The sequence below is a fragment of the Natator depressus genome, chromosome 1 (assembly GCF_965152275.1).
Source record: "Natator depressus isolate rNatDep1 chromosome 1, rNatDep2.hap1, whole genome shotgun sequence".
NCBI lineage: Eukaryota > Metazoa > Chordata > Testudines > Cheloniidae > Natator > Natator depressus.
In genome coordinates this window covers 43,441,550-43,458,702 of record NC_134234.1, presented here as the reverse complement: position 1 = coordinate 43,458,702, position 17,153 = coordinate 43,441,550, and the positions used below count along the sequence as shown (strand labels likewise).

At 41.3% G+C, this 17,153-nt stretch overlaps 1 protein-coding gene across 2 annotated transcripts in view; it reads left to right on the top strand.

Annotated features, from left to right (window-relative positions):
• The window catches only part of ATP8A2 (ATPase phospholipid transporting 8A2), a 674,656-nt gene that overhangs the window by 612,504 nt on the left and 44,999 nt on the right, over window positions 1-17,153 (top strand). For both annotated transcript variants that reach the window (XM_074958618.1, XM_074958626.1), the window contains exon 34: window positions 11,385-11,473. In XM_074958618.1, the coding sequence (XP_074814719.1) occupies window positions 11,385-11,473 (89 nt within the window). The remainder of the gene's footprint in view (window positions 1-11,384; window positions 11,474-17,153) is intronic.

Genomic DNA, 17,153 nt, shown 5'->3' with positions numbered 1-17,153 from the left:
AATACGGGAATCTCAAATAGGAGTAGAGAGATTATTTTACATCTGTATTTGGCTCTGATACGACCACTGCTGGAATACTGTGTCCAGTTCTAATGCCCACAGTTCAAGAAGGATGTTAATAAATTGGAGAGGGTTCAGAGAAGAGCCATGAGAATGATTAAAGGTTTAGAAAACATGCCTTATAGTGATAGACTCAAAGAGCTCCATCGTTTTAGCTTAAGAAAGAGAAGGTTAAGTTGTGACATAATTAGAAGTCTATAATTGTCTATATGGGGAACAAATATTTAATAATAAGCTCATCAATCTAGCAGAGAAAGGTATAACAAGATCCAATGGCTGGAAGTTGAAGCTAGACAAATTCAGACTGGAAATAAGGTATAATATTTTAACAGTGCGAGTAATTAACCATTGGAAGAACTCACCAAGGGCCATGATGGCTTCTCCATCACAGACAATTTTAAAATCAAGATTGGATGTTTTTCTAAAAGATCTGCTCTAGGTATTATTTTGGGGAAGAACTATGGCCTGTGCTATACAGGAGATCAGATTAGATTATTACAGTGGTCCCTTTTGTTCTTGGAATCTATGAATCTGTGAAAAACATTTTCCTCGGTGGTCTGGAAAAGGCAGTACAAAAGCACATACAGTAGAACCTCAGAGTTACGAACACCAGAGTTACGAAGTGACCAATCAACCACACACCTCATTTGGAACTGGAAGTACGCAATCAGGCAGCAGCAGACACCATAAAAAAAAATGCAAATACAGTAGAGTACTATGTTAAACATAAATTACTGAAAAAATTAAGGGAAAGCAGAATTTTTCTTCTGCATAGTAAAGTGTCAAAGCTGTATTAAGTCAATGTTCAGTTGTAAACTTTTGAAAGAACCACCATAACGTTTTGTTCAGTTACGAATATTTCACTGTTACGAACAACCTCATTCCCGAGGTGTTCGTAACTCTGAGGTTACACTGTACATTTAAATTTAGAGATGATACAATGGTACAGTGAGTGGAAAACACTTTGGAGGATAGGGGGAAAATAAAAATGGACTTAAAGATATTAGAGAAATGGGTAGAATACCAAAAAATTAGTTTTAGGAAACTGGAAAATGTTATTGCTTAACACTATAGCAAGTTAAATTTTCAAAGAATTATGCAAATATTAGCAAGTTCATCTTCACAATACTTTTTTGTAAGACTGATAAGTATTTATCTCCTCCATTTCACAGATGAAGGAGTGTAGTGGCAAAGAGGTCAGGTAGCATGGCCAGTGCCACATAGTCACTCAGTGGAAGAGCTGGGCTGTAACTTAGTTCCTGGCTACAACAAACCTTATGCTCTTCCCAGTAAATCATATTACCACTCAGTAACACATCCTAACTAATCTGGCATGGGGGAGAGGTAGGGGAGGAACAACATCCTGAAACACAGATTTGTTCTGCACAAAAAAATATGAATGCAGCTATACAGTTGAAAATATAAACACAGAAAAATCAGGAAATGTGAAGGTTATGGGCTCCCTCTGTAACTATGTCAGCCCAATTCTGCATATGTAATGTTTTGTATTGCTGTAGCTTATATCTTCATATCTTCATTGGGAAGCAATGGTTTCTGCTAAACATAATTACTCCCTCTGAGCCTTTAATTCAAAGATGGGTTCTGTAAAATTTAATTTCCCCCCTGCAGCTTACATGATAAAGACCCAGCTATTAAACAAGGGAAGCTACTATGTAAGTGTGGCTACTATTAAAAACTGCGTCAAAAAAGGTGTGGATACCAAACAAGAACATGAAGATGCACTGACTAATTGAAGATGCACAGTATATGGTGTAACTGTCATGTGCGATGTAGCAGTTCACACCTAAGTGTGCAAACAAAAATGTGAACAAGACAGGTATCTCTGCCTCATTGTCAGTTGTATTGTGATTTGCAAAACATTCTTTGTATTTATATCTGCATTATTATAATTTTACTTTTGATAAAAAACTAAAAAGGGTTGAAAAATTGGAAAGGTTTCAGAAAAGAGCTACAAGAATGAGTCAAGGTCTGGAAAGACAATCTATGTAGTTTATCCAAGAGACAATTAAGAGGTGACTTGGTCACGGTCTACAAGTACCTACATCAGGAAGAGATTTCTGATAATAGATGGGTTGTTTAGTCTTGCTGTAAGAGGCATAATGAGATACAATTGTTGGAAGCTGAAGCTAGACAAATTTGGACTAGAAATAAGGTGCCAATTTTTAACAGTGAGGTTGGGCCAATTTACCTAGGAACATGATGGATTCTCATCCAGGGTAGAAATATAATATATTATATATTGTAATATACTTAAGAAACGCACTGCAAACAAATCTTTGAAAGATGTCACTGATGCCAGTTTACATGAAATGTGATTGTACTGTAGGAGTGGGTGTCTCTTAAGGGAGGCGGTGTGCTTCTGTGGAATGGGTAAAGGAGTGGGAGAGACTCAGGAGAGCTGGGGTTTAGTCCTGACTTTGCCACTAACCTCCTGGGTGACCTTTGGCAAGTAACTTGATCTCTCTGTGCCTCTGCTGGGCAGATGGGGCTTTTAGCTGTGGCAGGCAGCTCACTTAGGGGAAGGAAAACTCTGATTTCAAACCAAGAATGTCAGACCTGGCCAGTTGTTTTGTGAAAGTTGTGGCAATCGCACATGCTGTATGGGTCTGCACTGCTGATCCTGCCCCCATTCCAATCCCTGTCCCAAAATCCCTGCCCCAACTCTGCCCCCTCCCTGCCCCATTCCGCCTCCTTCCCCAAATCACCGCCCCTGCCTCTTCCCCGCCTCCTCCCCTGAGTGTGCCACGTTCCCGCTCCTCCCCCCTCCCTCCCAGAGCTTGCTACAGCTGTTTGGTGGCGGCAAGCGCTGGGAGGTAGGCGGAGGAGTGGGGACTTGGCGCGCTCAGGGGAGGAGGTGGAGGCTGAGGAGGAGGAGGTGAGGTGGGGCGGGGCACTTGGCAGCCAGTGGATTCATAGATTCATAGATATTTAGGTCAGAAGGGACCATTATGATCATCTAGTCTGACCTCCTGCACAACGCAGGCCACAGAATCTCACCCACCACTCCTACAAAAAAACCCTCACACCTATATCTGTGCTATTGAAGTCCTCAAATCGTAGTTTAAAGACTTCAGGGAGCAGAGAATCCTCCAGCAAGTGACTAGTTTTTCCCCGTGGGTGCTCCAACCCTGGAGCACCCACAGAGTTGGCGCCTATGGAACAAAAGAAGAAAGTGATTGTAACCTAGCAGTGTCCTCTAAATGACTTTGTAAATGAATTGTTTTGTTTTGACATTGTATTCTCTGCATCAAATGACATTGTAGTATAAACTGTCAATGAACCATGAAATCAAATTTATTCCTGTAAACCCCTCCCTACCCCCCGCTCACAGCAGGCATTAAAGGCAAACCTTTCAGTACACATTTTTGAACAGAAGTGATTTCATCTTCATGCTACAGAATTTTCAGTCTTGCTGCAGTGTGGTCTAGTGGATAAGTCAAGAGACATGAGTTCTGTTCCCAGCTCTCCCACTGACCTGCCATGTGACCTTGTGCAAGTCACTTCACCTCCTTGTGCCTCTGGTTGACCTCCCATTCTGTGCCTGTCTTTTCTATTTAGATTGTAAGTTCTTTGAGGCAGGGACTATCTCGACTATGTGTTTGCAGAGTGCCTAGCACAATGAGATCTCATTTTTGGCTTGGGACTTTAGGTGTTACGATAATACATATAATAAAAAAGAAATTAATAACGTGTAATAGTGTATGGTGAGATTACTGAGCATTCAATTGACAAAAACTAATAGGAACAGCAATAAGTGGTGTTCAGAGAATTTAGCTATTCCTATTTTACCATTTAAATGGAGGGAAGTAAAACCCCTCACTATTTTCCTTCTTCTGAATATAAATAATTAAATTACGTTGCTGTGTGATAGAAAATATTCTGAGTGTTTGCATGCTATGAATGCACTTATTATGTTCCTACGTCCTCTGTTCCTTAAGGTTTACTGAGCCATTTACACAGCCGTGGTTGATCAAATTTGGCATATTTTACCCTCTCAAAATTAAATGCCTTTTAAACCATGAAAAATACCCTGGATTATCATGGAACTAGTCAATGTAGAGAGAGCTCAGCATGTGCAGGGGCTGCATTGATTGCAGATATTCAATTCCTAAGGAAGAAGACCTTTCCGAGAAGGTTTACAAAAATGTGTAGATCCATCAGTTGCTTGTTGAGGGGTTTGTGCAGCCATGTTGTTCCACTCATTTGTGGTTGATTTTTCAATTTAGGGGCCTGATCCTGCTCCCACTGAAGTCAGGCCGAAAGTGTTTACTGGAAGCCTATGGAAATCTATAGCAAGGATGTCCAAGCTGTAGCCTGGCCATCACTTGAGGCCTTCAGGGGCAACGGTGTTATGAAAATAAATGTGTATTTAATTATGAACTGAGACTGTGTTCTCTAAGCTATGCCCTGAGATTGTAAATCTGTGTCTGACTCACTCTGTTGCTATGAAGGAGAAGTGTGATGCACTGCTTCTCCTCAGTCCCAGGAGCTGCATTAGAGTGAGATCCAGCTGGGAGCACACCTAGAAGCTTCTGTCCTTACTATCCACATACCCTTCTGTGGCCCGCTATGAATCACATAGGAAGGAGGAGAGAATAGCCTTGGCTGCTCCATTTCCTGCTTCCCTTCCAGGCTGTGGGAGCCCCAAGGAGAGCAAGATACATCTGGCTCTGCCTGAGCCTAGTGGAGCAATGAGCTAAGAATATCTCTCCTCCCCTACAGACGTATCAGGCAGCCTGGGTGAGAGAAAATGCTGAGAACTCCCCATCAGTTATGAGTCCCTGATTCTCTGCTCCAGCACAAGTTAAAGCAGTACTAGTTGGATGTGGTGCAAAGGGTAGAAAATCTGCCGCTGAGCATTGACTGTGGCCCCTTACCCTTTTTGAAATAATATGTTTGACCCTCAAATAGAAAAGTTTGGGCATCATGGCAGGGTTCTGGTGGTTTAACATGTCCTTTCCCAAAAAGTTAATTGGCTGGCTGTGGTTGAAGACAAAAAGTGACTGTGATATTATTTTCTTATTTGCGTTAGCCCCAACTCCTACCTCCTACCCAGCCCGAATAGCTGAGATAGGTGTTGTGGAACTCCAGGGGTGGCTCAGGTCGGCCGACTGACATGGGGCCTGCCTGGGGCTCCTCCGGTGGCAGGGAGGAGGCTCAGGGTTCCGACCGGCCCATGGCTTCTCTGGGAGGGGAGGGGGGATTCAGGGCTCTGGCCGCGAGGGGCAGCGGGGCCTCCTGCGGAAAGGGCAGGTCTGGGGGACTAGCCTCTCTGAAGGAAGGGCCCACCCACTGTCCATGACGCTGGTTATGATTAAGTCATCAACCTTATCAGTTAAATTAAGGTGAATTCTCTGTGTGTTCCCAAGAATCTCAAACTAAATGCTTTTGCTTGTGGTTGTGCTCTTTATTTGTTCATTGTGAATAAATAAAATGTGCAATGACAATTGAATTATTCAATTCCTCTGCCCCCCTAACTTTGACACTGATCCTACCTGTCTGCCTTCCTGCCTACCTGTCAGCCTCTCACACAATTGCCTGCAAGCCACACAGTCACCCCAGCTTGGTACAACCTCTGTGAACCTGTCTGTAAGACCCCTTCCTTGTCCACATTTATTCCTCTGGGGTTACATCTACATTGCAATAAGAGACCCACAATCCTGGCTGGCCCAGGTCAGCTGACTCGGGCTCATGCTTTTTTTTATTGCAGTGTAGACATACCCTTAAATACCCATTTCTGCCATTCTGTTTACAGTGAATCAAGTTGACTTGTATATACATCACCTGTTGTTGTTCCCCTCTATTTGTCTGTCTGTCCTTAGGGACAACTGTGAATTGAGGGGTGGAAAAACAAAATTCTGAGTTCCTGGGAGGAACATAACATTTCTTATCTGCCCTTTTACAAGTTGGCAGTTGGGTGGCAGCAGGGCCGCCCTTACCCATACGCAAAGTACGCAGCTGCGTAGGGCACCAGGAAATTTGCGTGCTGCTCCAGCCCCTGCTCCGCTTCTTCCCACGTGGGGGCTGCGTAGGGCCCCAGAATAGCTAGGGACGGCCCTGGGTGGCAGGAGTTTGCCACCCAGTCTTTGCTGGACCCAGGAGCACTTCATTAATGGGTAGTGCAATCCGGGTGGGTGTTGATGATTGCACAATGTGCAGGAGATTGTGATATAAGTTTTAACCTTCTCAAGAGGCAACTTGGTGGAGTCCACCACCCTCTTCACAAGGTCCTGGAACTGATAAAAATCATCAGCCATCGATGGAGGTGGAGGCATGACTGCCTCATCCAGAGACAAAGACAAAATAGGTGTTTGAGGGATAGACTCCTTGTCTGCCCCCCTAGCCTGTTCTTCAAAGGTCTCCTAATGTTGGGGGTTTGGTGGAGGAGACTGTGTGACTCTACTTTCATGGTGCAGATATGGCAAATTACTGCCCAAGGACCCTAGTACAGCCACTGCGGAGGAACATCCAGGGCGGGGGTGGTACAAGGACTGATTCCATCATCCCTGACTTGGGTGAGGGTCTTTGTCAAAGTATGGGTTCCTGTAATCATAGAATCATATAATCATAGATTAGGGATGGAAGAGACCTCAGGAGGTCATCTAGTCCGATCTCCTGCTCAAAGCAGGACCAACCCCAACTAAGACAAGCTGGGCCTTAAAATCAAGGGCATGAGAGGCCTATGTGCACCTGAAGAGGAGCACCCACAGGGACACTACTTGAAGAAGTCCATCGTTATGTTTGTTTTAAACATGCTGCCTACTAATTTCATTGGGTGACCCCTGGTTCTTGTGTTATGTGAAGGGGTAAATAACACTTATTTAATTTCTCCAACCTGTTCATGATTTTATAGACCTCTATCATATCCGTTCTTAGTCATCTTTTTCTAAGATGAGCCTCTTCTCATATGGAAGCTGTTCCATACCCCTAATCACTTTTTGTTTACCTTCTCTGTAGTTTTTTCAATTCTAATATATCTTTTTTGAGATGGGACAGCCAGAACTGCACACAGAATTCAAAGTGAGGAAGTTCAATGGATGTATACAGTAACATTATGATATTTTCTGTCTCATTGTTTATCCATTTCCTAATGGTTCCTAACATTCCGTTAGTTCTTTGACTGCTGCTTCACACTGAGCAGATGTTTTCAGAGAAATCCGTGATGACTCCAAGGTCTCTTTCTTGAGTTGTAACAGCTAATTTAGATCCTATCATTTTGTATGTTTAGTTGAGATTATGTTTTCCAATGGGCATTACTTTGGATTTATCAAACATTGAATTTCATCTGCCATTTTGTTGCCCAGTCACCCAATTTTGTGAGATCCCTTTGTAAGTCTTTGCAGTCAGCTTTGGACTTAACTATCTTGAGAAATTTGTATCATCTGCAAATTTTGCAACCTCACAGTTTACCCCATTTTCCAGATCATTTATGAACATGTTGAACAGCATTGGTCCCAGTACAGATCCTTGGGGGACTCTGTTGTTTATCTCTCTCCACTGTGAAAACTGACCATTTATTCCCACCTTTGTTTCCTATTTTTAACCAGTTACTGATATATGAGGGGATCTTTCCTCTTACCCCCTGACTGCTTATTTTGCTTAGGAGCCTTTGGTGAGGGACCTTGTCAAAGGCTTTCTGAAAGTCCAAGTACACTAGAGTCCCTTGTTTGTTGATCTTGTCCACATGTTTGTTGAACCCCTCAGAAAATACTAAAAGATTGATGAAGAATGATTTCCCTTTACAAAAGCCTTGTTGATTCTTTCACAGCAAATTGTGTTCATTTATGTGTCTGATAATTCTGTTCTTTACTATAGTTTCAACCAGTTTGCCTGCTACTGAAGTTATGCTTTTCGGCCTGTAATTGCCAGGATCATCTTTGGACCCTTTTTTAAAAATCGGCATTGTATTACTATCCTTCAGTCATCTGGTAATGAGGCTGATTTAAATGATAGGTTACATACTACAGTTAGTAGTTCTGCAATTTCATATTTGAGTTCCTTCAGAACTTTTGGGTGAATACCATCTGGTCCTGGTGTCTTACTACTGATTAATTTATCAACTTGTTCCAAAGCCTTCTCTACTGACCCCTCAATCTGGAACAGTTCCTCAGATTTGTCACTAAACAGTATGGCTCAAGCGTGGGAATCTCCCTCACATCCTCTGCAGTGTAGACTGATACAGAGAATTCATTTAGCTTTTCTGCAATGGCCTTGTCTTCCTTGAGTGCTCCTTTAGTATCTCAACTGTCCAGTGGCCCCACTGATTGTTTGGAAGACGTCCTGATTCTGATGTACTAGAACAAAACGCTGTTAGTCATGGGCGGTAGGTATCATAGGCAGGGGTAGGCTGTGCCTTCCCAAACAGCCTAGCGTGGCCCCGCCCATGCTGCGCCCCCAGGCCAGGCCCCCCATGGAGTCCAGGGAGATTACTGATGAACCCAGGAAGCTGAATAGCAGATACCATCTCCTCAGCTGCCCCAGAAACTGCATAGCACATAATAATAAGTAAAAACCCGCAATCTGGCATCCTGTGACAGCGATTGCGAAGCCTTCCCTGGACTATTATACCTGCCACCTATGATAACCATTAATTAAATTGACAAGACTGTAAAATAATTATATTTAAATTTCTATTTAATTTGTTCTCAGACTGTTCTGTATGTTAAGAATACTTCACCAAGGCAAAATTCACCACTGAAGGCAAAAGACACAGCATAAAATATCAAAAGCACAAATATTAGGAAATGTATATGAGTCCTCATCCTGCAATGCTTGCACTAGTCCTTACTTGTGTGAGTAGTCCAGCTGAGGTCACTGGGAATATTCACGTAAGTAAGGAATACTAGTATGTGCAAGGATGGCAGGATCATGCAAGGACTGCAGGAGCAAACCCAAGGCAAAGTAACAAGGTAATTAGAAGGGTATTTTGCCAGTACTTTTTGTTTGTTTGTTTATGTTACATTTCAGCCTTTGGAAAAAGAACAGGAGTACTTGTGGCACCTTAGAGACTAACAAATTTATTTGAGCATAATGCACTTTGTTAGTCTCTAAGGTGCCACAAGTACTCCTGTTCTTTTTGTGGATACAGACTAACACGGCTGCTACTCTGAAACCTGTCATTCAGCCTTTGGGTTTATAATAGGCTATAGAGATTTCCCCTCCCTAGATAAGCATCACACCTCAAAACTGGCCATATGGTGCAAGTATTTCTAATCTGAAAGCAGGAATGAAAGATCACAAATAGCCTAGAACTGATTCTCAGACTGGAATTTGTTTACTTCCTGTTCTAGTGGGTGGCAAAGTATCCATAAATCCCATAAATGCTTTAGCACTCGGTATATTTTAGTCTCTGTTGCAGTAAAAGATTTACCACTAATCTGTCACTCCAGAAATAGTGTGGAGGATTTAACATCCAACAACTGATGAATGAATTCAGGAACTCCTACCTAAAACCAGTGTTAATAAGGGACAAGTTATTGCTAACTATACTTGCACTGTGATATGGCCACCTATAAACAAATCAAATAATGAGAGACCAAGAAGAACTCCAGGTGCTACAAGAAGATACACTAGCAGTTGAATGTGTGGCTGTTTTTCCTCCAGAAACAATACTGGGTTAAAAAAAGAACTAGATAAGTTCATGGAGGCTATTAGCCAGGATGGGCAGGGATGGTGTCCCTAGCCTCTGTTTGCCAGAAGCTGGGAATGGGCGATAGGGATGGATCACTTGATGATTACCTGTTCTGCCCATTCCCTCTGAAGCACCTGGCATTGGCCATTCTTATGTTCTTAATAGTGATCCAGTGCTTCTGCATGGTTTGAGGACTGTTTTTCTACTGAAATGTAAGATGAAGGTCCTGACCACCACGTGTAACTGAAAATCCTACAGTTCTTATCACAAGTCCAAATTCCAGAGGTTATGTTCTTTTTACACTCCATGCATATCTAAATTCACTCTCAACATCTACCTAAGTACCCCTGATGTTTCAGTTACACACAATATTCTTCTTCACTTCTTCCCAAAATTGTTGAGCAGTGGTGTCGCATAGGTAAATCAAATATGTCTGCATTTCAAATATGCCTGCTCTTCCATTTGTGTGAGTCTGTGTATATACATACCAAGATCCTACTCTAATAGGTGCCATTGGATGCCTTAGAGAGGTAAATAAATAAGAGGCGTTTGTGTGTGTGTCTGTCTGTGTGTGTGCGTGCACGTGTGTGTGTGTGTATTTTGCATAGAATACAAGATAATGTGGGATAAAGGTTTATACGATTAAATATGGAATGGGAACATCATATATGAATACTGAGAGAACAAATGAGTTATGCAGCTCCTCCCAAAGAAGTTCTAAAACGCTTACACCACACCTCACCATTGCATATTCTATATATGTCACATCTATAGAAAAACAAATTTAGTTTACTATTTTTATAGCAACTGTTTTTTTGTATCCCTCCCACCTGTAGTGAGGTCTCCTAGTTACCATTAGTCTAAATGTACAAGGTTCAAAGTGGAGACATAAAAAACCTCTAAATATTACCTCAAATAGATTGTCTATAAATAGCGCTGCCATGACTTTAAGTAAATTTATCTTGGAGCCTTCCAGGGCTAGACGTGAGAGCTGATCCCCATTGGAATTCTGGAAATAACTCTGTCCAAACTATAATGCTTTTGTTGCTAACCCTGCAAGGATGTGAAATATTAGAAGGTATGAAAAACTTGTCATGGGGACAGGTGTGAATCTGGCCCATCCTGGGTCTCAGGTAGGAGACATTTTGAGAGGAAATTCCATATTTAAGTGTGAAAAGGCTGAAATATTTCTGTGACCAATTGATGATTTTTTTAAATGAGAGCTATTTGAAGCTGCTCAGAGGTCTGGAATGTTCAAATGAGTCCTGAAGGATTAGTAGGCAGAGGGCAAGAAAGATGGTCAACGGTTTACATCACATGGCTCTACGTATGTGGATATATACCTGTGTGGATAGGTGGATTCACAGATTTATCGCAATAATGGGCTTAGCAATAAGATATGATTTGTGTGTATACTTCTAAAACATTCTGACATCCTTTGGAATGAGAGGGATGATACCAATATAAAGTATCATTACCATTTATTTATTATAGGCCTGATCCAAATCCCAGTGAAGTCAATGAGATTATTTTCATTGACTTCAATAGGCTTTGGATCAGGCCCTGTATGCCTATTTAATAATGTTGTCACCTACTTATTCTTTTCAAACAACCACCTACTCACTATGACATGAAGCTGATCCATCCCTTAATTATTTCTGTTTCTTCATAGGCAGGAATGGTTCTGAGATGTGGATACTTCTGGCTTGGTTTATTTCTGGTGCCCACTGCGTGCCTTGTTAAAGATGTGGCATGGAGAGCGTAAGTTTAAAGGATACAACAGTACTTATATTTGTTTTAGAAATCATTCTTCATCTATTGTTCATTCTGTTCCATTTCTTTCAATCACATAACTACTAACACTTTATTTGAACGCTAAATTATAGTGACATTTCTGCAAAAGTGAATCTAACTCAAAAGCAGTGTGAGTTCATCATCTGTAATAACACAAGCAATATAAGTGGATTAATAGCCAAGATATCCATGAAGTACTTTCTAAGGATACATGCTTCACTGTGATCAATAAAGGTCTTTCTTGTTGTGATTATTTGCATTGTATACCTCTAACTGAGGGCCAGTTGCATCAGGCCCCAAAGATGTCCTGTCTGCATTAAGGGGGGCCAAAACTTTATTCATTTTGGCTAGATATTCAGAAAGTGGAACGTAACAGTATATTAATTTGAAGGCAGAGAAACAGTGGCTCTCTATATAGGTAATTATTTTGTATTTTCTCTGGCCATTTAATTTTAAGTCTGTTTGCCTTACAAACACCCACTGGCTTGTCAACTACTCTTAGGCCTCTCCTTTCACGGTGAGGCTTCCTGGACATACTTGGGACAGTGGACAATAGTTCTGGGACTTGACTGTTGGAGGAAAGTCCTAATGACTCCTTCCCTCACACAAGAAAGATCAAGCGTAGCTGAGTTGGAAGCATTTAGGAAAGTAAGAGACTCAAAGAACTTAGAAATGAAAGAGACTGATTTCATCATCTACTCCATCTCGTTGCAAAGCAGAATTGTTCTTTATTGTAGAATTACTGGTGTTTTTGTCTAGTCTAGTTTTAAATGTCTCAAGCTATCTGGTTTCCACTTCTTCCCTCCAAAAATGTCATATTCGTGACTGTTAAGATCTGTTAGGCTCTTTTTCTCGATAATCAGCCTAAACTAAGTGATTCTCATGGACTCAGAATAGAAGTAGTGTTTTGTATCACTATATTAGCAGCACCTTTCTGCTTGAAGAAGAATAATGATGATCTGAAGAAAGCATTACCATTATGTTCCTTATTAAAGGTACTTCAATGATTCACTGCGTTCTACAGAGGAAGGCCCAGGGTCCTTCCAGGCTTGGGGCTAGTATTGCAGATCCTCACTGGAGTGGAATAGGAGGATAGCAAGGTTAATATGTAATTTGTCACAAAGCCATACGGTAAAAGCCTCATAACCTGTAATCTGTACACCCTGGATCAAGCTCCTGGCCAGCTTAGGAAGTCTCCTCTTTAGGAGGAAGAGCAGAAGGTACAGAAGGAATCAAGAAAATACAGTAGAAAGTAAGACAACTTCCCCAACATGCACACACATCTCAAATGTCAATATAAAAGGATAAATCAGGCTACATGTACAGATACTGTAAATGTGTTTTTCTGTGGGCTCGACAGTAATGCAAAATTAAATTGTACTTGCCTACCAAAAATCGGTAACAAAATAAATATTTCCTTTCCCTCCATTAAAGTTCATTGGATTAACTTTCATGAGCTGCATTACCATCCCTAGCATTAATGTCAGTAATATAACATTTCCATTGGAGCCTGATATGATTTAATATGGGCATTGTACTGATATGATTTAATATAGACATTTTTGTTGTATTCAATGAGACTTCTCTGTTGAAAATGGTAGAACAAATCCAACAATTACTGAGGCCAAAATGTCAAACTTGAGTACCTAAAGTAAGGCATGTAAGTGGCCTGATTTTCACCTCTGAAAATCTGGTCAGTTAATTAGTGTGACTAAGGCTCCAATCGTGCACAGAGTTACGCATTGCTTAATTTTACCCACTTGGAATTCAGTGGGACTATTCTCATGCTTAAAGGTACATACATATGTAACTGTTTGCAGGAACTGGGCTTAAATATGGATTTAGGTGTCTATAACGTTAGCAAGCTGATTTTGAAAATGTTTGTCTTGACAGTTAGTGCAGGTCAAACTTGTGTCCTCAAGTTGCCCTCTCTTCTTATCAGTGCTCAGTAGGAATAACTAAAGAATTGTAAAATCTTATAAAGGACCAGTCATCAGAAACTATTAGTCATTAAATGTCTATTACTGACTTAGCCTGAATAATTCTTCTTTGTATATTCTTTAGTGAGATTTCAGCAACAGTGTCTTTTCACTTTCACTTTTCAGTTCAGACCAGGAATTGTACATAGAATGTACATAGAAGCTCACTAGACAAATATAGATTGATTTACTTGGTATTGTCCAACAGATTTTAAACAGGAGGACCCTATCAATGTTAAGCAAGGAATCTGTTATCCCAAACAAGATTTTTTTAGACGTTGCTGTAAAATTAACACCATTAACATTTAAACTAGGATAAATGAAATGACACAGCTATCAGCACTACCATATGCAAGGAGTAAAGGTCTGTTTCCTTTTCAAGAGGCTCACCATGCAAAACTTGAGCTATGACCAAAGCCCCTGGAAATTAGAGGGACTTGACAGCTTTTTTCTGCAGCAGTGGCTACATGTTTCTGTCTATAATTCAGCAGAATCCATTGTCAGACATAAAATTCCAGAAGCTCTGGCTTTTCATGGTCATGGAGTTTACCCCTTTCAGTTCCTTTTGGACATGAAACATATGTCCACAGAAAGGGCATTCCTATGACCCAAAAGACATATGCTAAATTTCAGTACAGAATGCTGCCAGAACAGAGTAAGTGCAGAGTACACTTTACATCTGGTAGAATACTGAAAGGGACAAGAACAAGCATATTTCCAGACCCATACAAATCTTTTTATTTCTAAACTGGGACATTGTATCCCATTCTAGAAATGTGTAATGTTGGCAAGTTTCAGCTAGTTTTATATTTCCTTTGTTATGTAGGCTACAGTTGTCAACATACCTCTTATCTCCCATGTTCCCTGCAGCTCTGTGCTTGAAACCTCTTTACTGAATCAAGAAAATGTGGAAAATTTTCCTTTCTTTTCAGAAAGAGGAGGAAGCTTACTATTAAGTGCTTGGCTCTAATATCCCATTGTTAACTCTGGACCCAATTTCCTAATTTCAGCTTTGGGAAATCTACAGGGGTTGTTTCTTTCTTATAAAAGTCCAAATTCTGCAACTCTTACTCCCGGGGGAATTCTGCACCAACAAATTAAAAATTCTATACCAAAAATTTTAAAATTCTGCATCCAGAATTTTAAAATTCTGCATATTTTATTTGTCAAAATGACACAATATAATCCTGTCCGTTTCAGTTATTTTGGTAATTTATTTCAAAATACCTGTCAGCTGCTATGTCTGTAACAATAGAGACCAAAAAAAAATCCGGATTTTTTTTTTGACACATAGATTCCTTACTAGGCATATTAATACAGAACTTTGAGTAATTCATTTAAACTGCAATACAGAAACATATTCCCCACACCCCTCAGAAGCAGTGAAAAGGCTTGGGGTAGTCAAGGGTAATGGAGAAGCTAACGGAAAGTGTCTGAGAGCAAACCTGGAGGGTTGTTGGGTGTGGGTGGGAGAAGTATGGAACAGGGAGGTTTTTGGCGGGGAGGGATTGTTAGGGAATTGGGGAGCCTACCCCATACAGACACTGCCTGACCCCTTGCCTCTCCCATTCAGTCAGGCACATCTGTCCCCATCCCCGTGTGTCCCTGCACTCCCTACCCCCCGTCCTTATGTGGCCATGCAGCCCCCCTCCCATTCAGCCCCTGGCTCATGCTGTCACCCCACTAGCTCCTGAGCCTGCACCCCAGTCTGTTCCCCCCCACTAGCCCTTCTGAACCCCATTCTGTGACACACACCCCCAGCAGCCCTGTGTGCCCCATTCTGTCTGTCCAGTGCCTCCTCACTGGGCCCTTCTGTGAGGAATGCAGCCTCTCTGGCTGGCTGCCCTCTCTTCTGGCACCACAGCAGCCCCTGGTGGGGCAAAAAGTGTAATTGCAGCACCTCTCCAGCAGAATCTATATTCTGCAGAGAAAAAAAATCTGCAGGGGAAATTAATTCTGTGTGTGCACAGTGGCACAGAATTCTCCCGGGAGTAAACTCTTCCAATAAGAAGCACTTACAAAGTTGAGTGGTCCACTGAAGTCTCTGGGACTACTTATGTGAGTAATTGCTACTCAGCACCAGCAAGGGTTGCAGAATCAGACCTATAAGGATACATGGGAATCATTAGATGAAACAATTTGTTGTAGTGAATTGGGACAAGAGGACAAAAGTGATTAATATTGCTCTTGAACTATGTATCATTTAGTGTTGTTGTCAGAATTTCCAGGAGTCACCCATTAATTAATAAATCTTGAAATGCGTAAAAGATCTAGGCCTTCTTAAGGCCTGATTGAGCCCATCTGCTCTGCCAGTGGAACAGATGAGGGGAGAACATAAAGAGCCCCTCCGCATCCTCCTTCCTTGCATCCCTCTGCAGCAGCAGCTGGACACAGATAAAATCCCTGGAGCACAGAAAATGCTCCATATCTGTGCCCATGGGACACAAAACACCTCAGAGGGGAAGAAGGTGTGGCCATGGCAGAGCTGGCATGGAGTTCAGGAAGGGAATATGGAACACCACTGGGGTGCATCTGTAGACACATGCCTCCAAAATTCCTCCAGCTCTTTCCCTAGGATAGCGAGGCTCTGCACCACTCTGAACATGGGGGTGTGTTTAAAATGTTCAGTTAAGCCCTGAATGCTTTTCTGTTCTGCTTTCTTAGCATTCTTGAAGAAAACCTGTCTTTCTACAACACTTCCACTGTCTGCTAACCAATAATATGGAACAGGGGATTTCACAGTAATGAGAAATAATCCCAGAGCTAGGATATTTTGTGAAGTACAAGGCATAGCTGGGACCTGTCCCTTTCTTTTCCTGTTTCTAAGGTTAATTTCTGCCATTCTGAAAAAAGCAGTTGGGCAAAGTGCCTCTCCCTGCTCCCACTGAAGTCCATGAGAAGTTTTCCGTTGAATTCAGTTGGAGCAGGGTAAGGCCCTGAAGAATAAGTTTCATTTTGTAGCAGCTATTCTTTAGAAACACATGGATGGATTATCATTAGCCTCTTTTACCAATACTAAATTCCCACCATTACTGTCTGTTTTAATGAGGTCCTTACTCCAAGACGTTATCCAATAATATGACAATGATATGGCTTCGTATCAGTACTTTCTAGATATCCAGCCAGGATGCAGTACCCACATAGTCCATCATTTTGTATTACTTAAAAATGACTTTGATGCTCTCAGACTGCAAAGCAACAATATTTTGTCCATACGGTGACATTTCTCAATGCATTGCTTGCTTTTACTGTACTTCACTAATTGGACTCTCTGTTGCTAAGGTCCCATTATGTTTACATTCTGGATTCAGTATTCACTCTGGGGAGAGAAAAGAAAAGCATCTCTCTAATCTCTTGTGGTGAATGGAAACTTGAAAAGATGAACATGGAGTCTTCAAAGAGATTGGATAGTTTGTACTTTTCCAGATTTCTCTGTATATGAAATGAAATCTGAAGGACTTGTAAAGTTCCAAACTTATTTAGACTTTAAACTCCTCAGGTCTACAGTACTCAATATTGTCTCTTTAAAAGGCAGGAGATAAGTTCAAGGTCAATGGTTTAACATATTTAGTCAAATTAAGAGGAATGTGAAAGCAAAGTCAATTGGAAAGATTATAAGAGTTAATAGCCCAAAGCTTAAAGCAGGCTTTATCTCCTAAAAACTGTCT